The sequence below is a fragment of the Marmota monax genome, unplaced genomic scaffold (genome assembly GCF_021218885.2).
Source record: "Marmota monax isolate L192 unplaced genomic scaffold, Marmota_monax_Labrador192_F-V1.1 WCK01_AAM20220418_F8-fsc00353, whole genome shotgun sequence".
Taxonomy (NCBI): domain Eukaryota; kingdom Metazoa; phylum Chordata; class Mammalia; order Rodentia; family Sciuridae; genus Marmota; species Marmota monax.
In genome coordinates this window covers 23,613-44,056 of record NW_026692700.1, presented here as the reverse complement: position 1 = coordinate 44,056, position 20,444 = coordinate 23,613, and the positions used below count along the sequence as shown (strand labels likewise).

At 48.5% G+C, this 20,444-nt stretch overlaps 1 protein-coding gene and 1 long non-coding RNA gene across 4 annotated transcripts in view; one reads left to right on the top strand and one right to left on the bottom strand.

Annotated features, from left to right (window-relative positions):
- Window positions 1–5,234: 5,234 nt before the first annotated feature.
- Birc5 (baculoviral IAP repeat containing 5) lies at window positions 5,235–15,462 on the bottom strand. 3 transcript variants are annotated; one of them, XR_009226961.1, is made up of 6 exons: window positions 14,838–15,462; window positions 14,449–14,526; window positions 14,174–14,283; window positions 12,150–12,267; window positions 6,061–6,249; window positions 5,235–5,936 (listed from the first exon to the last, which is right to left on the bottom strand). XR_009226961.1 is itself a non-coding variant. In XM_046446644.2 (5 exons), exons 1-5 carry the CDS (start codon window positions 15,345–15,347, stop codon window positions 6,160–6,162), a joined length of 906 nt encoding a protein of 301 aa, XP_046302600.1. In that variant the 5' UTR covers window positions 15,348–15,462; the 3' UTR covers window positions 5,240–6,159. The 3 variants fall into 3 exon arrangements, 2 of the variants coding, with proteins under 2 accessions (XP_046302600.1, XP_046302602.1); XM_046446644.2 differs by having other exon boundaries at window positions 5,240–6,249; XM_046446646.2 differs by lacking the exon at window positions 14,838–15,462 and having other exon boundaries at window positions 5,254–6,249; window positions 14,449–14,809.
- The window catches only part of LOC131424250 (uncharacterized), a 12,835-nt gene continuing 7,373 nt past the window's right edge, over window positions 14,983–20,444 (top strand). Inside the window, exon 1 of the long non-coding RNA XR_009226962.1 lies at window positions 14,983–15,121. This is a non-coding gene — a long non-coding RNA (uncharacterized LOC131424250). The remainder of the gene's footprint in view (window positions 15,122–20,444) is intronic.

Below are 20,444 nucleotides of genomic sequence, written 5' to 3'. Positions count from 1 at the left end.
CCAAGGGGCCCACTGTGCTGACAGCCCCTCGGGCTGGAGCAGCCCTGCTCTGGAGCCATGTGGCAGTCCATAGCCAATTGGACCCCGAAGGTGAGAGAATTTAGCAGGTGCTCCAAGGACTGTAGCCTCCAAAAGCAGGAGTGGGGAAGAGAGAGGAGTGGGGCAGCCTGTCCTGCTCCAGGGCCTCCTTCAAGCCCTCCATCCACTCTGATTACAGTAGGGAAAAAAGTGGTGAAGAGTGCTAACTCGGGGCTCCCCAGCAGTCACAGTAAAACAGTACAAGTCAATGTGGCTTTGGCTGAGTCAAAACCTATGTGTCACACATGCCCGCGTGGATAAGATGTGAATTGACTATTGGGGGGAGCTAGAGGAACTGTGTGTCTCTTCATGCCTCCTCCCAGTGAGCCTCCGACCTTGAGCTGAGGAGGTCTGAAAGGATCTCTGTTCTTGCACCTACTACAGCTTGGGCAAGAAGGGAAGCAGCTGTCAGGGCCAGGAGGGTGGGACCCAGAGGGAGGTTTCCAAGCCACACGTCTGTCGCCCACATGCTACAGGGCTGGGAGGTGGCCAGTCAGCAGTCCACACACACTCTGCTTTCAGACCTGGGTTCTGGGTTTAAGCCCAGATGAGCAGCTGGATTAGACTGTCCCCTGGACAGCAGGCACCCAACCTTGAGGGGCCACCTGATGAATCCTGCCAGTGTACTTCCCTTGAAGTGGACTCAGTTACAGCCCAGCTGAAGAGGAGCTGCTTTAGAAGGACCCTTACCTCCCATTTTCCTCTTTCCTCCCTCAGCTTGGACCCCACTCTGGCAGATGCCAAGCCTCTCCCAGCTCTCCAAAGCCAGCGTCAGACCACCACGGTTGAAATCAGGGGCAGGAGCAGGCTCATGATGGGGACACTCCATTTTTCAATGACAAAAATAAGGCTGCATCTAAGCTTCTGTTCTTCTAGGCCACATCTAACTACCTAGCACCACTGGCCTTTGTGGGGAGGAGCAGGATGGCTGGCCCCATCCATGGCCATCTGGCAGGCAAGCCTCCGGCTCCAGAATGACCAGCTACTGTCCCCAACACAGGACTGAGGAAGCAGCTGAAACCACGGGCTAATTACCCTCAGAGCAGCCTGGCATCAGCTCTACAGAGACCAATTTTGCGGCACTTGGCAGGCATTCTGCGACAGAAAATGAACCTCCTTAAATCACCCTCCCAACAGGTCACCTCACCCACTCAGGGCAAAATTGAGCTCATTCATCCTGGCAGAGCGGAGGCTCTGTTCTAATCAACACAGAACATTCTACAGGGTTCTTAAATGACGGGGAGTAGGTTGCAGACACTTGCCTTTGTGTTTCCCGTGGGTGGCCAGGGTCCTTTGAGAGACGTGGCCGTGACTGGCAGTTGACTAGCAGGGTGGTCTCCTCCTATTGAAATGCTCTGCGAGGCTGTTGCCAGAGCTCCTGGGGCTACGCCCTTGCCCCACACCTGCAGGGCCCCAGCGCCCTGCCCTTGCCGTTTCTTCCCCCAGCAGCTGTCCCTGCCCAGTCCCTTTGGCAGCCTCCCACTAGGCTTGGACAACAGAATGCTCAGTGACGTCTTTTCCTGATGCCACCGAGGCAGTTAATCACCCTTGCCTGGAGTCCTGGCTCACACCCATCCTAGTCAGGGCTTCGTAGACCTTTTTCTTCCCACCTTCAGAAAACAAGGAGAAGCCCTGAAGGCCCCAATTAGGAGAAAGGTTTCTGGCCTCAATTCCTGGGAATGGTGCCTGGCATTCAGTAGGTGACTGACCGAATGAATAAATGTCACCACTTGGGGATTAGGTGGAAGCAGCTCTGAAGGCCAAGGCCCAGGTTTGATCCCATCCAGCAGAAAATATGCAGATACGGGACTAAGCCCAGCGGGAAGAAAACCCCCAGCCTGGCTGGTCCTCGGCTCTGTTCAGGGTGAGAGTCGCCCTGAGTCAGGCAGGAAGCCCTTCCTGGGGGAAGACTGGCTTGGAGAAGGCTGGCTGCCCAACTTGCCCTCTTCTCAGCTCAGACAGACACTGTGTCCTGTCATTGCTATGGGGCAAGCAGGGAACGGTACCCCAGAGTCCTCTGTACCATCTTTGCAACTTCCTGCAGACCTTCATTTAAAAATAAAGTATCATACCGCAAAGCCTTGGGAGGCAGGCGTCGGTTCCCTGTAACCACAGCACTCTGACAATTGAAGCCATCTGAAAGTGGACGGGGACACTTTTTAGCCATTCCTCTTCCCCTGGAGCCAGACATTTGACCTCAGCCATACCCCTGAGCCTGGGCAGTGTCATCTGGCTTTGAGGGCCCACCTCTGGGAAACTGCCTGGGTTTCAAGCCCAGCCCTAGTGCTTAGGGGGTGCAAACCCCTAGACACGGGTTTCGGGTTTTGTCTGTGCTGCAGATGGAACCCAGGGCCTCGCACATGCCAGCAAGTGCTATCCCACTGAGCTACGCCTCTGCATTTGGCGTGTCAGTCTTCCGCAGAGGGAGGGCCAGCACTTTATTTTTCCACAGTGCCTTGCAGTTTCCACTCCTTGGAGCCAGTAGAGGTTCTGATGCCCAGTGGGCCTGTGGGAACCACAGCCTGGCACCTGAGAATCAGCCTGCCCAGCACCAACCCACGGCTTCCTTACACCTCCCCAGTCACCACCAACTCCAAACCAAGTGAACACCCAACTGGAAGTTGAGGCGGCTGCTCTGAGGGCCCGAGGCTTCATTGATAGATGCTGACATTGGTGGTCACTAAAGTCTGGTGGTAAGTGTGCTTTAGAAAATAAGCTTCCAGCAGAGGGAAGTGGTGTGGTGAGCCGGACGGGGGACCAGCCGCAGATGCCAGGACTGACCCCATTGAAATCTCCTTTTATAGACAGGCACAGATATCAGAAACAGGCAGCTCAAGGGAATGAGAAGGGAGCTTTTTTTTCTCCTAACAAAAAACCCTGCAATATTCTCCAAGTTTACAGGGGAAAACAGACCCCTCTCTCTTACTGAAATGGGCAGAAATAACTAAATCTCAGGGACATTTTCTCGTAGCTGCATGTGTACACTCAGGATGGGTCTGGACCATGCCAGCGGGGCTGTGGCTCTTACAGAGCAGGCTGCCCATTCCTCTGCCAGGATCCTCATCCCTCAGCAACCCTGCGGCAGCAGGGAAGCTTGGTTAGCAAAGAAGGAATTACCACAAAAAAGCAGACAATATTTTAAAAGCCCAGTAGGGTCTGCAGTTAGAAATGACAACAAAGACAACCTCCAGGTCTCCACTGGGACTGCAGCTACCCACCCTGCAGGTTAGCTTCACGAGGGTGAAACCAACCCAGCATCTTACTGTAGGCTTCAGGGAGGCAGTGGCCCAGCAGGGCCAGAGCACTAAGCCAAGCAGCTTAAAAAGATTCAGGCTGCGCAGACCCAGTGAGGCCAAGGGTGTTCTCGGCCCATGCACTTGGTCTCTGCTGACCCCAAGCCTATTCCTCTGGTTATGGCTTCTGTGTTTTGTTGTTCCTGTTTTTGTAAGAACTCAAAATAAAAGACTCAAGGGGAAAAAAAAAAAGATTCAGGCTGCGGCCTTTCTTGCTGGTGGAATAGCAGCATGTGCCCTTGGTTCACTCGGCTGTCTCATGGGACAACAGTTTCAGAACAAGCCTCTGGCGTCTCCAGACCCACCTAAAGAGGTTTCACCAGGGTAACATTCACTGCAGTTGTGCAAGGCAGTGGGATAGTTGCTGAGACACCAGGGAGACACCCAGAGATGGGATGAGAAACAAGGTTTATTGAAAAATGTTTATAGGGAGGGTCAGTGGGGTGGCAGCTGGACAGATGCTTTCCAGGCAGTCTGGTGCCCCTCCAGACGGTCACGCCTCCTATCCCTTACGTTGCTTTGTCCAGGGATAGCTGCCCAAATGAGCACTTTTCACTCCACAGGGCTCTGACCCACACTAGTTACCACAGGGAGAGGCTCTACAGGCTGGGGTGCAGTGGCCACACCTGTAATCCCAGTAACTTGGGAGACTGAGGCAGGAAGGACGGCAAGTTCAAGGCCAGTCTCTGCAGGTTAGCAAGACCCTGTAAAAATAAACAAAGGCTGGGGATATAGTTCAGTGGTGGAGTGCCCCTGGGTTCAACCCCAGCACCAGAGGCAGGAGATGACAAGTCAGTCTGCAGAAGCAGGGACACCATTAATCAGCTTTGGTCCTTGTATGACAGCATCCTAAGCAGCAGCTGTCCACAGGTACCATCACTTTGCCTTTGTTCTCAGCAGACCTGAGAAAGCCTGTATCCTTCAAGATAACACATATCACACACTGCAGCCCAGACTTGCTCTTGTTCTCCCCTTAATTTAGCTGGGTGTTTGGGATTAGAAAGGGACACTCAGGGACATGGTGTCTTACTGTCCCTTTTCTTCTTCCTTTTTCTTTGATACTCGAGATTGTACCTAGAGGCACTTTACCACTGACCTACAGCCTATCCCTTTTATTATTTTGAGACAGGGTCTCATTGCCTAGGCTGGCCTTGAACTTGGAGTCCTCCTGCCTTGGCCTCCCGAGTAACTGGGATTATAGGTGTAAACTACCATGCCTGTCTGTCTCACTTTTCTTCAAGGCTGTTCTCTCCAGGGCCTTAGGATGGCTTTGGGCTTCCATTTTTTTAAACAACACTAAGGATCAAACCCATGGCCTCAAACATGGTAGGCAAATGTTCCACCACTGAGCTACATCCCCAACGTGCCACAGCCAAGTCAGAATGGCCCGGTAATAGGGCGGTTCTTGCTGCCTCGGGCACCCACTACTTTGGAGTTCCCGTTGAGTTCTGGTGGGGGGGGGCGGGTTGGGGTTCCGGTTGGTGTGTGGTGTTCCTGGGGGCCGCGTGGGTGGCATTTGGGAAAGTTCCCAGGGAGTGTGCGTGGAGTGCTGTTGGAGTTCAGGCAATAAAGTTTCCTGTTTGAACATACAAGTGCTTTGTGGCGGCTTGGTGATTTGTGCCCAGCCAGACTGCAGCACCAACGCTTTTTAAATTTTTTTATTTTGAGACAGAGTTTCACTATGTTGCCCAGTCCTCTTGCCTCAGCCTCCTGAGGAGCTGGGATTATAGACCTGGGCCACTGCACCCATCTTGGGCTTACCTTTAACTGTAGTTTATGATCTGTGAAACAATAATTCAAATAAATTAAAAAAGAAATACACAGTAAAACTTAAGGAAGAGAGAGGCTTTGTCTCAATTCATCTCACCAAACAAAAAGCATGTATCTATGGGAAAAAAGAAAAAGTGAAGGGTGGGAGCAGCCCAGGTGTGATGGAGGAGAAACTGTGGCTCAGGACGCCTGGCTGCGGCGGGGAGGCAGCACTGTGGAGTGCTCCAAGCCAGGCCAGGAGGGTCCCCAAAACGCTCTATTACTATCGGCTAAACTCCACTTAGTCCATGCTGGGGTTGAAGCTCCAGGTCCCTGAATATGACCCTATAAGACCATAAAAAATATAAACAAGCTACTTATTTAAAAAACAAACATAAGGGCTGGGGATGTGGCTCAAGCGGTAGCGCGCTCGCCTGGCATGCGTGCGGCCTGGGTTCGATCCTCAGCACCACATACAAACGAAGATGTTGTGTCCGCCAAATACTAAAAAAAATAAAATAAATATTAAAAATTAAAACAAACAAACAAACAAACATAACCAGTTTCCTCGAGAGAAGTTTTTAAATCCATTTTTAAAAATTAATTTATTCCATCACCCTGTAGGAGGAGTCACATCAGAAAGACAGGAGAGTTACGAGCAGCCAGCGGCTCACAGGTTATTGGGAACACCAAGATCAGCAACTCCTGTGCAGGCATCTGCCCTCCTCCGCTGCCCATCAGGTCTAGTCGCAGGGACTCTGCCCTCTTCCTCCCCACTCTTGCCTCCAAGCCAGGGCTCAACAGAGCAAGAGCCACCTATGAGGGAGAGGCACAGCTACTGTCACAGGCAGCACCGCCACACAAGCAGAGAGGCGCTGATGCCACTTCAGGAGAAACAAAACTCAGTCTAAACGTCCAATTTCAAAATTCCTACAAGTACCTTAGGAAAGCATTCTCCTTTCCTAAGGTACCCGTAGGAGTTCCACAGACAGGCAGTAACACGGGGGACAGGCCTGGGACCAGGTGACCACGGCAGGGTTCACTCTAAGGCAGCCAGCTGCTCCATAGCTTGCCGGACTTTCCTGGCATTTTCCTCGAATTCTTTCTGCTTGCTGTTGGTTTCCTTTGCCTAGAAATAAAAAATAGGTACACTCAAGTGGGGGCTGGGGCTCAGCAGCAGAGCACTTGCCTTCCTCCTGCAAGTTCCTGGATTTAGCCCCAGGACCACAAAAAAAGAAAGGGGAGCAAGCGAGAAAAGACACATTCATAGGAAACTAACACTTCTCAATCACACCCGTGGATAAGGTCAGAAAGGGAACTCTGACTGAGCACCCACCAGCACTGGGCTCCTGCTCGGGGAGACACCCAGGGGAGGCCACACGGGGACCAGTATCCAGATTCAACTCCCTGACTCTGATTCAGGCCACTTCCTATGGGGTCTATAACAGTAAGCACGGAGGCACCCTTCCACCTGCTTGCCACTGAACTGCTTTGTCGCTTATACCTCCCGTCCTCCAGTGCAGCAGGGACCATCACATCTGTTGTGAAAGGAAGCAGGTGGAGGCCACCCGGCCAGTCTGGGAGAGCTCTATCCCCAGACACCATCCTCCAGCTTCTCTATTTTTATGTATTTATCTATATGCAGGGCTGAGAATCGAACTCAGTGCCCCATGCACGCTAGGCAAGCGCTCTGCCTCTGGGCCCCAGGCCCGGCCTCCACTCAGCTTCTCAAGGCCTCAGGCACAGTCCAGAGCCTCCCTGCCTGCTCCCACTCAACAGACCCTGTCAACACTAGCTCACCCCCAGAAGGAAGGCCTTTCACCGGCAGTCCCTCCTCAAATCTGGCTTCAGACCTCCTCTTCTGCCAACGCTGCTGTCTCTGAAGGGGCGAATGGCAACCACAGTACCAGGTTTGGGGACCCCTTCCCCTCGCCTGTTTTGTGTTCTCCTTAATTTCTCTGCTATATCAAAAACAAAAAATCTTTATTGGATTAAACTTGTTTTTGAATAAGAAAAGTGACTAAAGGTTAACTTTTTTTAGAGTTAACTTTAGGTTGACTTTTTTTCTCCAGTGCTGGGGATGGAAATCAGGGCCTTGCACATGCTAGGCCAGCACTCTATCACCCAGCCCAAAAGTAACTTTTTAATATGTACTTTTTAATGTATATTAAACTTTCTCTCATGTATAAGTCCTTCTCAGTATAAAATTATTAATTAAAAGAAAAATTACTTAAAAATTTTGCGCTAGGCTCAGTGATACACACTTGTAACCCCAGCTGCTCGCGTGGCCAAGGCTGGAGATAGCAAGCTGGAGGCCAACCTGGGCAACTTAGCAAGGGCCTACACAGCTCGGCCAGACCCTACCTCGGAATCCAAAAAGGGCCGGGGATGTAGCTCAGTAAAAAAAGTGCTCTTAGGGCTGGGGATGTGGCTCAAGCGGTAGTGCGCTCGCCGGGCATGCGTGCGGCCCAGGTTTGATCCTCAGCACCACATACAAACACAGATGTTGTGTCCGCCGATAACTAAAAAATAAATATTAAAATTTAAAAAAAAAAATGTTTAAAAAAAAAAAAAGTGCTCTTGGGTTTGTTGGGAAAACATATAACGGCAGCAGCACCCCAGAGAAAAACCCCAGCATGGTGTCTGACGACCCTCTTTCTCCTCTTTGTTTCTTTCACTGGTGGGAAACGTTCTTGCGGGCGCCAACGTTCAAACTCTGCTGGTGGGAAGCCTTAGCCCCAATTAGAATTAACTTCTTGGGCTCCGGAACTGACATATGGAAGAGCTTGCCAATAAATGGGCGACCTGTTATCTACCTCAGCCCTGCGACCTCTCCTGAGAACACACAACCTTTTGTAATAAAGTGGAAACCTCTTTGGTGATCTGTGTCGTGTGGTGCAGCGTCTTCCAGTCTTACAGGGTTCAATCCTCAGTACCAAAATGTAAACAAACAAAAATTTAAAAGGGCTGGGAATACAGCTCAAAGGTAGAATGCTCCCTTATTTAATTCCCAGTATTATAAATAAATAAAGTAAAACAAAACCAGATTAAAAGAGCTGGGGTGGGGGCTGGGGTTGTGGCTCAGCACTGGAGCCCTTGCCTAGCACACGCGAGGCCCTGGGGTTCGATCCTCAACACCACATAAAAATAAATAGATAAATAAATAAATAAAGGCATTGTGTCCAACTACAACTAAATAAACAAAAGGTTCCCCTCTTCTCATGCACCCCTTAAAAAAAAAAAAAGAGCTGGGAATGCAGATCAGTGGTGTAGTACTTGCCTAGCTCACATAAGCCCCTGAGTTCAAACCACAATAAACACAAAAATAAATAAACTGACAAGAAAAACAAAAGCATCAAACACATAATGGTCTGTCCACCTTATAATGGACAGCTCCACAGCCCCAGGAGCCTCACCTTTACTGATATGCAAATGTGACTGTCAAATCAGGCGATGGCCTTAAAAACATGGTTTATTTGCTGCCCCCCACCAATCCTAAAACTAATCAAGCCCTTCTGTACAGCTGTAACTTAACCGCCACAACGGGGAGGTCATTATCTGCATTTTATGTTCATGTTTTTTTTTTTTCCTCTTTGCAGAGCTGGGGATGGAACCCAGGGCCTCCCGCATGCTAGGCAAGTGCCCTACCACTGAGCTATGTCTCCAGCCCTTTTAAATAGTTTTTAAATTTTTGAGACAGGGTCTTGTCAAGTTGTCATCCTCCCAAGTGGCTGGGATTTCAGGCATCCACCTCCATACCCACTTTATACCTTTTTTTTTTTAAAAAATATTTATTTTTTAGTTTTAGGTGGACCAATATCTTTATTATACATTTATGTGGTGTTGAGGATTGAACCCAGTGCCTCATGCATGCTAGGTGAGCGTTCCACCACTGAGCCACAACCCCAGCCTTATTTTATACCTTTTTTTAAAATAAAGGGAGGAGTGAAGAAAAACGAGAAATTGACTACTGAAAAACAATACTTCTCAGGGCTAGAACTCTGTGCCCCTTCTTTTAGTGCTTCACTTTACCCTTGCTGGGTGCCGTGGCCACGTCTGCAATCCTAGTGGCTCGAGAGGCAGAGACAGGAGGATTGCGAGTTCAAAGCCAGCCTCAGTGAAAGCGAGGTGCTAAGCAACTCAGTGAGACCCTGTCTCTAAATAAAATACAAAATTGGGCTAGGAATATGGCTCAGTGGTCAAATGCCCCTGAGTTCAACCCCCAATACCGAAGGAAAACAAAACACTTTCCTCAGCCCAGGTTTTTACAAGCTCAAGGTCTTGCAAAGAAGGAAGAGTCTGTCTACCTTCATGTCGGGGTTGCCCTACACCTTCACATTCACATTTATCCCCCTGGACTGATTCATCTGCTGAACATCTCAGGCAGGGTAGGCTTGGCTTTCTGCCTCCAGGGCACCTGCTGACACCCTGGGAAGCCCAGAACAGCAACCTCACCCTGAATCTGGGACCTCAGAAATTCCCAGCATCTTCTCCTATCTCCTTTTTTTTAAAATTTTTTTTTTATTTTCTTTTAGTTGTAGTTGGTACAACATCTTTATTTATTTTTGTGATGCTGAAGATCAAACCCAGTACCTCACACGTGCAAGGCAAGTGCTCTACCACTGAGCTACAGGCCAAGCCCCTCACCCGTCCATCATCTTTCTTTGTGTGTGTGGTGATGGGGACTGAACCCAGGGTCTCACTCTTGCCACACCATTATCTGTTTTTTTTTTTTTGTGTGTGTGTGTGTGTGGTGCTGGGGATGAATCCAAGACTGTGCACACACTAGGCAAGTGCTCTATGGTTCAGCTGCACCCCCAGTTCCTATCTGTTTTTTTTTTTTTTTAAAGGATGCCTGATAAAACACTGCTGTCTTCAGTTATGAACTGTAGTCATGTGATGAGCTATAAGCAGTTTAGGAGCATACTCCCAACCTCCCTTCTACGCCACTGTACCTCCACAAGTGACAGGACCCAAAGGGGGGATGCCTGGTGATCTGCAAAAAGCAGACCACTGATCACGCCCATCCCCTGCACTGCAGCTCCCACCCAGCCCCTTCCCTTCACACAGGAGTGTGCAGGCACAGCAGGCTTTGGATTAACTATAAATTATTTGCAAAAACCTCATAACTGACACTCTGCAGTAGCCCCATCCAACAGAACTTTCTGCAGTGACAAAAACGGTTCTATTACCCACATTGTCCACTGGGCACATGTATCGGCCAAGTCCTCCACCATCTTTTTTTGTGTGTGGTGATGGGGACTGAACCCAGGGTCTCGCTCTTGCCAAACACAGGTTCTGCCACTGAGTCACACCCCCAGTCTACTGAACCCCAAATGGTGAATGCAACAGAGGAACTGTACTTTAAATCTAAGTCTAAAAGCCACAGGTGGCTAGAGGGTACAGTACTAGACAGCACAGTTCCAGAACCTTACAGCAATATAGTTGTGTGCCACTTGGCTTACACAAAAAATTCCTATTATATTTTTGTTTTATAAACCAACAAGGGAAAGTATGAATAGATTAGAATTTTATTCTTATGACAAGCTGAGCCCCCTTGTTCTCCCCAACACTCCCTAACCTGAGCTTTCCCCAACTGTCCCTAAATACAAGCTGGTCTTAAACCCAAAGTGGTCAGCACGCAAGGACTGCAGGCCTGTCCAGTCAGCCCATCCTGAGCTAAGAATCATTTTTACATTTTTAAATGGTTGGGGAAAAAACAAAACCAATATGAATCACAATATGTATGTGTGGCCATGAAGGATGGCACTTCCTATGGTCACTTTGCAGAAAGGAAGCTGGCCCCTGACCAGGAAGGCCTCTTAAGCCCACCTCCAACCCAGCCTGCAGTTCTCCAGGCCTAGTGCATCAGTGTTTTGCCAACCACTGGTTTCCTCCCTCTTCCTGAGGTCAGAACTGCTGCCACCCTCAGCATGTCAAAGCTATTACATTGGATGGAAGTATTTCATCCTGGTCTCTGCACGTGCACAGCTTTGGATTCATCCCCAGCACCACATGCACACACTCACAAAACCCGGATGATTTTCAAGCTAAAAAGAGATCACAGGTGGAGGGGCCTCACCTCCGTCCTGCAGCAGGGTGTGGGAACAGGACTGGCTGAAATTCAAAGTCTTTGGGCAGTAGACACAGCAGGGACACTCCCAAACCACAGACAGCACTTTGCTGCAAGGATAGTAAATCTCCCTCCAAACTTATCCTCTATTAGGACTGCCAAATTCAGCATATAAGAAAACAGGCTGCCTGGTTAGATTTGAACTTCAGATAATAATTTTTAGTAAATGCTGACCCAAATGTAGGATATACTTATACTCAAAAATTATTCCTTGTTTATCTGAAATTCAGATTTAACTAGGAATCCTGGTTTCTGGCAAATCAAATTCTCCACACCTTGGGCTGCTAGAAGCCACCTCTTTGTGAACTCAAGATTCCCTGTGTGTGTGCCTAAGTGGCAAAGCTCAGCTGTAGAAATCCTCTCCATCTAGTTGAACTGTCATCTCCTCCTGTACATTCACCATGAGTCCCAGAAACCTGTCTACACCCCTGCCACCACATGGGCACACAGCCACATGAAGGATTACCCACAGCGGCTGTTATCGGCAGGAAGGCAATCTATTTTTTTTTTTTTAAATAATAATTGACTGTAATGCCACAGTCAATGTTTTTTTTTTTTTTTAAAGAGAGAATTTTTTTTTTTAATATTTATTTTTTAGTTCTCGGCGGACACAACATCTTTGTTGGTATGTGGTGCTGAGGATCGAACCCGGGCCGCATGCATACCAGGCGAGCGCGCTACCGCTTTGAGCCACATTCCTAGCCCCAGGAAGGCAATCTTAACCCACTCAGGAGCACACAATGAACACACCTTTTCTACAGTACAACCCCAGATCCACACTCCAGGACAGCCTCCCGAGGAAGAGGGTCCCTCTAACGCTCCTGAGGGCCTGGTTGCTTTAATCCTACAAATGCTGAACAGGGTTTGCTCTTAGTTCTTTTCCCAACAATACATACAATTTTGTTCTTGGCTCTTTCTTTGTCCAGTTTCAAAAATTCACCAAGGGTTAATTCTTCAAGCTTCTTCTTGACAGAAAGGAATGCACACCCAGACGAATGCTTTTTATGTTCCTCTCTAGAAAAGTCAATACACAAGCATGTCAACCAAATAACAATGCCTCGTGACCAACAGCATTTCCCATCACCACCGGCCATCTCTTAGGATGTGCCCTGCTCTGCTTCAAGAGCAAAGGGTTGGGCCCAAAGCTGATGGGCCCAGTGCCATCCCAGGCACATACCACACAGCTCGCTTACTGCCTTTTCTCTCTCTGTGGAGGTCTGCCCCACATCCTTGTGGCTAGAGGATTTTATCTGGAATTCTTTACAATTAGTAGGAAAAGTGTTGTATAGTTTCTGTCCATAGGAATTATATGTCAAAACCCTCTGAAATTCTCAAGGTACTTCTGGAAGTAAATTCATTTCACAGAAATATTTACACAGTCCACAAGTTCAGGATAAGGGCTGCATTAGCCAAGCTTCCCAGGGGGACTCCTCTCCTCACACCCTCATTCTCTGCAATAGGAATATCCCTGGAAAGTGGAAATCACTGTAGCCAGCTTAGGATTAGGAGAACACAGCCACACAGAGTCCAAAAGGACAGTCAACAGTAACCATAATGTAAAAATATCAAAACACTTAGAAATCCCCTCTCAAGAATAATGCTATTCTGGGTCAGGCACAGTGGTGCACGCCTTTAATCCCTGCTAAGGCAGGAGGACCACAAGTTCAAAGTCAACCTCAGCAAAGGTAAGGCACTAAGCAACTCAATGAGATCCTGTCTCTAAATAAAATACAAAATAGGGCTGGGGATGTGGCTTAGTGGTTAAGTACCCAGGTTCAATCCCTGGTGGCCCCCCCAAAAAAGAATAATGCTTTTCATGGATGGGGCACTATGGTTAGTTATTTTGGGCTGGTGGGGGTGTGTGTGGCTCATTTGTAGAGTGTTTTGCTTGCATGGCCAAGATTCTGGGCTCAATCCACAGCACTGCAAACCCCCCCCCCCAAAAAAAAAGGAAAAGAAAAGAATAATGCTGCTGATGTTTCCCACTGATCCCTAGTGTGACCACCACTAGCCTATTTCATTCAATGCTTGGTCACAATAAAGAATGAAATAGGAAAAAAACAGCAACACCCTTCTGCCCAGAAGAGAAACAACTCAAGTAATTCTCTGGGGAAGAAAATTCAGGTTGTGGAAACAATCGATCCTGACAAGAAGATGATGTGAGAAAAGAACATGGAAAGACATTACCCAGGGCTGGGGACAGAGCTCAGCAGTAGAGTCTATGCCTATCATACACAAGGCCTGGGGTTTGATGCCCAGCATGGCAAACAAACAATCCTGAAAAATATGGCACATATATTTACACAACTTTTTAAAAAATAAGTGTCTTGGTGCTGGGATTGTGGCTCAATGGTAGAGCACTTGCCTAGCATGTGTGAGGCCCTGGGTTCAAGTCTCAGTACCGCATATAAATAAAGGTCCATTTACAACTAAAATAAATATTTAAAAAAAATAACAGTGTCTTGAAGAACAAATTCCTAAACACTGAAGTGTAATTTTTAAAAGGTGTCTTTTGTGGTATGTGGATTATAAAGCTATTTTTTTAAAAAAAATCCCAAGTAGTAAAAGCATTTGGAGATTCCTGGGAGTACTCAGGGCAGAAACAAATCCTGTATTCTGCTGAACCTGGAAGGCATGGAGCAACCTACACCAATTTCCTTCAACATCCACCCTAAAGAAGTTTTGGTCAAACAAGATTTGGTTAGGGTTTGTGTCACCAAGGTGTCAGCAGTCAGAGCCGCAACCATTCACACAGCTGTTTAAAGCCAAAATGAAGTTGAGAAGGCCATCGCTCCTGCACTAACAATCTCAGCTCTATTCAATCCGTTTTGGAGGATCCCAATTCAAATCAAAGCGTCCTGATGGAACTGGGCATCTCAGACCCCGCCCCCCACATCGAGGCTCGTCTGGAGGGACTTACAAGGGGTTGTCACTTGGCTCCCAGCCTTCCAGCTCCTTGAAGCAGAAGAAACACTTGGCCAAGTCGGGCTCGTTGTCAGTGGGGCAATGGATGAAGCCCGCCTCGGCCATCTGCAAGAACAGGGACAGCTCGTGAGCGGATACGAGGTCGGACCCAGGCTCAGGTAGGGCCGGCAGTCCCCGGGAGGGGTCGTTCCGGGGCCCCAGGAAAGACAGGCCTGGCTAGGGACGCGGCGGGGCGAGCCGGGCTGGCGGCCGAGAGGCCGGGGGTCTTACCCGCTCCGGGGTGCAGGCGCAGCCCTCCAGGAAGGGCCAGTTCTTGAACGTGGAGACGCGGTGGTCCTTGAGATAGAGCTGCCAGGTCGATGGCAAGAACTGAGCCCCCATGGCGCCGCCGCCGCCTGCTCGAGCGATTCAAATCCCGCGGGTAGCGGCGCTACGCGGGGCATGCCGGGAATTCCCCGCCCCCAATCCTTGCCCGCGGCCTTGTGGGAGTGGGAGGCGCAGGGCAAGCCGGGAATGCCCCGCCCCCGAATCCTCGCCCGTGGCCTTGTGGGAATGGGAGGCGCGGGGCATGCCGGGAACGCCCGGCCTCAGGATCCCCGCCCGCGGCCTTGCTGGAGCTATGGATGGGCGGAGGCCGGGTTGCGGGTGCAGGTAGTTACCGGCGCCTCCGGGTGAGCCTCGACGCCCTGCCGGCTCGCCGCAGGTCCTCGCCGGTGCCGTGCGGCGCACACCCGGAGGCCCGGCACCTGCTGCGGGAGAGAGGCCACGGGATGTGTGCGCAGCCGAGCCCGGCATCCTGACGTGCCTCCCAAACGTGGGGACCAGGCTGCCTTCAGAGCCCTTCCTGAAATGCAGGCGGGCGGCCGCGGTCGGGGAGGACCCTGTGGAGACAGAGGTAGACTGGGGGCCGTCTCGGAGGCAGGACCGCAATGTGACCACAGAAGTAAGTGGCTCCGAGAGAAGTCCAGGGGCGCAGGCACTGCCGTGGCCCACGAGGCTAGGCCCAGAGCAGGGCCACAGCGCCCTGGTGTGGCTGCTGGCTTGGCCTGAAGCAGGTGCTGCACCTTCCAGCCATCCCCCTTGCCAGGGGTCTGTTCATACCGGGCCACCCTCTGTGTCTGCGGTGACTCTCCAAAGCAGCCACTTGCAGGAAGCAGCCCGCTGAGCATTCAGCGTCACGGCCCAGGGCAAATGTCCCTGTTGGCCTTATGAGCAAATGCACTGGCTCTTGTGTTGGGCGACAACTCTCCTAGATCAGTCCCCTGCTGCTGGGATATGGGCAAGCCTGTCTCATAGACTGTGGGTAGGCGCAGGGCTCTGGTCAAACAACTGGGTCAGGGGGCTTTTTAAGGGGCACAAGGCAGTGCTGTTACCATCCAATATGATAAGGCAACAATTGCGTGACCTGGAAGGCCTAACTCAAGTTTTTATTTTGGTTTGCACAACTTGACTGTTATCCTGAGATTCCTCTGGCCAGTGACACAGGTGGTGACTTGTGCTTGCATTTCTTGCTTCCCCAACACCATGTCTGAAAGAAGCTCAAGCTCCTCACTTTGTCCTGGCTCTGCAGGCCCTTCAGCCTTTGCTGGATCTTAAACACCCACAGGAGTGGGAATATAAAGGTGGAGAGTTTTGTTGAGGCAAAGGCAGAGCAGAGCGCCTGCCTCCTGAAGAGTACACCACCCAGTCCCAGCCATGTGGACTGTGGATTTTCAGGAAAAAATTTGCATGTCCATGTGAACTCTGGGTTTTCAAGTAGTTGACAACAAATTCAAGTTCTGATCAAACCAGTCTTGAGGTGGTTGTGTTAGACATCACCTCACTTATCATATTCATCCAAACATTTTATGAACACTTTTCTCCTGTATTACAAAGTTTACACATCCGCATTGTAAAAGCGAAAAAAATGGTCCAGTGAAGTCTTCCCATAGCTGTACACTTCAGAGGGAAGCTTTTTAGCAATTTCTTAAATGCCCTTCCAGGTGCATGTGTGTCTATAAACCCTTTTTAAAAAACAGACAAGTGGGACCATCCCCACACCCTGTTTGATGCCCTTCCTTCTCAACTGGCAGCATATCACGCAGAGACCTTACACTTCCGTTGTATCTACATGGTATTCTGTATGGTATACCCTGATCTTTCCTACTTTCCCACTGGGTAGCTTCAATTCTTTTTGCCACTGTGAACTGTACAGTAACCAACAGGCACATGCTCCTGTGAAGCTCTGTCTGTAGGACATGTGCCTACTAGTGAGATCCCCCAGAGAACATGTGTACATAGCCAACCTACCCTACCACAAACATCTCAGTCATTGGGGGAACATGGTTTGATCTGTGGTTTTGTCTCTGTGGGTATGGAACCTACCTAGGATACCCCAAGGATCTGAGTTCCACCAATATTGATGATATTCATTGAAAACTATTCTCTGGCAGCCAGCTGTGATGGCATGCACCTATAGTCCCAGCTGCTCGGGAGGCTGAGAGGAGGCTTACTTGAGCCCAGGAGGTCAAGGCCAGCCTGTGTGTTCATCAGCTTTTTGTTGTTGTGACAGAATATTTGAGGAAAACTCAATGAAGGAAAGTTTGGGGTTTTTTTTTTGGCTTATGGTTTCAGTCCATTATCAGCCACTTCCATTGTTTCTGGGCCTGTGACTGAGCAGAACATGGTGGAAGGGTGTGGCAGAGCAAGGATGCTTACTTCTTGGGCTGGGGACCTCCTTTCTGCAGTGAGGGTCCACCTCTCAAGTTTCCATCACCTTGCAGTCCATTCAGTTATGATGCCTCAGTGGCTTAGCCCATTAGTGAGATCAAAGGCCTCTTGATCTAATCAGTTCGACCTCTGAACATTGCTGCATTGCAACACATGAGACTTTGGAAGACATTTCAGATGCAAACTATAACACTGGGCAACAGCATGACTCCATCTCAGAGAAAAAAGAAGAGCTGCTCAGTGGGAGAGCACTTGCCTAGCAGGCAAAAGGCCCTGTGCTTAATCCCCAGTACCACCAAAAAAAGGAAGGAAACATTATCTTTTGGTGTCTTCTCCATCAGGCCATTGTGTTTTTGTGATTCGTTTTCTATTTAGCATAAACAAGTTCCAACCTTTTTTCAATGTAAATTTTCATTTTACTGAAAACTTCAGATGCTGAGATCCTTTCCCTAAGATTTCAAAAATACTGTATTGTTACTGCTGCGGTGGTTATATTTGTAATCCCAGCCACTCAGAGACTGAGACAGGATGTTTGCAAACTCAAAGCCAGATTCAACAACTCAGCAAGACCCTGTCTTAAAATAAGAATTTAAGGGGCTGGAGATGTGGCTCAAGCAGTAACACGCTCGCCTGGCATGTGCAGAGCTCTGGGTTGATTCTCAGCACCACATAAAAATAAAGATGTTGTGTACACCGAAAACTGAAAAATAAATATTAAAAAAAATTATCTCTCTCTTTCTTTAAAAAAAAAAAAGAATTAAATAGGGGGTGCTGGGGATGTGGCTTAAGTGGTAGCGCTCTCGCCTAGCATGCGTGAGGCACCGAGTTCAATTTTCAACACCACATAAAAATAAAATAAAGATATTGTGTCCACCTAAAACTAAAAAATATTAAAAAAAAATTAAAAAGGGGGGCTGGGGTTGTGGCTCAGTGGTAGAATGCTCGCCTAGCATGCGTGTGGCACTGGGTTTGATCCTCAGCACTGTGTAAAACAATGAAATAAAGATATTGTGTGTCCACCTACAACTAAAATATATATTTTAAATCTCCCCACTGAAACTATCCATTAGACAACTCCCCACTTTCCCTAAGACTTTATAACAAGTATCTAAATCACCAGGTTTTGGTTATACCAATTTTTACCAGTAATATCTTCTGCTATTTCCAACTTTCTACATTATTTCTACCTAGCTCAAGTAAAGATTTTTTTTTTTTTCCTGGTACTGGGATTGAACCCAGGGGCACTTAACTACCGAGCCACATCCCCCCTTTTTAAAAATATTTTATTTAGAGACAGGGTCTCACTGAGTTGCTGAGGCTGGCTTTGAACTAATGATCCTCCTGCCTCAGCTTCTGGAGCTGCTGGGATTACACCCATGTGGTGTAAGCCATTGTGTCCAGCTCAAAACTTTTTTTTTTTAAAGCCCAATGTTAATTTCTTTATATATCTTTGTTTTGTTTACATATTTTTATGTGGTGCCGAGGATCGAACCCAGTGCCTCAAATGTGCAAGGCAAACACTCTCCCACTAAGCCACAACCCCAGCCTCTCAAAACTTTTTTAGCATAAAAATTTAGCAGCTAAAAAGTATTTTGAGGTTTATACCAGTTTTAGTAAAAATATTTACCATGTGCAGTTTGTTAGCAAAGAAATTTTTTTTTATCCATTTCTACCAGTAACAATCACGAATTAGATAAGAAACTGATAGGTTGGATTTATCTCTCAGCTTAATTCACAAGAAAATTGTGAGCAATCTTGTGAAACAGAATTGGAAGAAAAAACATTAAGAGATGCAGATGGCTGGGAGGAAAGGGTGAGGCTGTGTTGTTTCTGTTGGGTTTCTATTGGTTGCTGGGTTCACAGGGTCAGTGACCTCCCTGGTTAATGTGAAAAGGTCAAGACCACTTTTACTGGGGATTGAACTCAGGGGTACTTGCCCACTGAGCCACATCCCCAGCACTGTTTTGTATTTTATTTAGAGACAGGGTCTCACCGAGTTGCTTTGCACCTTGCTTTGCTAAGGCTGGCTTTGAACTTGCCATCTTCCTGTCTATCAGCCTCCCCAGCCACTGGGATTACAGGTGTCCTCAAGGCCACTTGGAGGTGCTGAGACAGCTCAGCATAGCCTCCAGCATCCCGATCTTTGCCCTCTGAGAGCACAGACAGCTTGTGCTTCTTTTGATTTGTATCTCTAGGAGGGAGGCTGATGGCCTCTTCTCCACTTCCTCTCTGGGACTCTGAGGTCCTGCCTGTCCTTTGCCAGATTCCTGGTAAGGGACTGGGCTTCACTTGTTCTGTCACGGCCATCCCCATCCCTGCATTTGTTGTTTGTCTTTTGACTTGGTAGTATGTTTGTTTTTCCCCCACAAAAATGTAAAATGTTGGCATTCCTATTAATCACTTTCAGTCTGATGTTTGTTTTCTATCTCTAACTAGTTTGTTTTGCTGTTGGTTGATATTGTCATGCTTGGAAAGGCTCCACTCCAAGATGATTTTATAAGATACTCCCTGAGGTTTCTTCTGGTTTGGGTTTTTGTGTTGAAGTCTTGACTCCTCTGGGAAGTGTGGTACTGGAAGGGTGCAGCGGAAAGGGTGCAGATGTCACCCCAGACCAGCTCTTGGCAGCAGATTTGGAGAGTTGTAGGGCCACTCTGCAACAAAACTCCAGATGTGTGGAGGCCTGAGTACCAGCAGACACCCCTGCCTGCTGAGGCCTGGATTTTCGGGAGGACCACCTTGTGGAACCCTGGGATGGGGGCTGGGCCAGTGCTCTGATAAGTTAAGTGGAGAGTTAGGGAAAGACCAGGGCAAAATGGGGGCCCATCCACAGGGCCAGCTCCCCTTCCCTACTCATAGCAGTGATAAATCCTGCCATTACTTTAAAAAAATGTGCTGTAAAGGGGTCTGGGGTTGTGGTTCAGAGGTACAGCACTCGCCTAGCATGCGTTGAGGCACTGGGTTCAATCCTCAGCACCACATAAAAATAAAATAAAGATATTGTGTCCACCTATAACTAAAAACTAAATATTTTTTTAAAAAAATCTGCTGTAAAGAGAAATCACTGTCTCATCTGATAGGAACAGGGGGTCTGAGAGTCATTTTCCAGTAAGGGCAAAGGACGATACCTCTCACATCTTGTTACTTCCAGCCTTCTAGCCCCACACTGGGCTGCTGACTTCTCTTCTTTGAAGGTAATAACTTTTTAAAAAAGTTTATTATTTTGGTGCTGGGGTTGATCATAGGGCCTTGCACATGCTAAGCACACACTCTTACCACTGAGGAACACCCCAGCCAATTTTGATATCACTTTATTTAAATACTGGGGATTAAATCCAGGAGAGTTCTACCACTCAGCTACATCCCCAGCTTTCTCTACCTTTTATTTTGAGACACCGTTTCTCTAAGTTGCTTTAGATTCTCAACTTGCAATCCTCCTGCCTCAGTCTCCCGAAACGGATTATAGGCATGCACTGTTGAGAGCCACAGCCGAAGGGGCCCCAGCAAACTTCCAGCTGCCAGCAAACTTCCAGCTGCCGGCTGATGATTGGCTCACAGCG

What these genes read in the sequence shown, in the direction of transcription:
- Birc5 (XM_046446644.2), bottom strand. Translation starts at nt 15,347, where the DNA reads ATGCTCAGCGGGCTGCTTCCTGCAAGTGGCTGCTTTGGAGAGTCACCG. An exon ending in AGGCTCACCCGGAGGCGCCG is followed by an intron (nt 14,527 to 14,837) that starts GTAACTACCTGC and finishes TCGACCTGGCAG; the next exon opens with CTCTATCTCAAGGACCACCG. An exon ending in GCGCCTGCACCCCGGAGCGG is followed by an intron (nt 14,284 to 14,448) that starts GTAAGACCCCCG and finishes CTGTTCTTGCAG; the next exon opens with ATGGCCGAGGCGGGCTTCAT.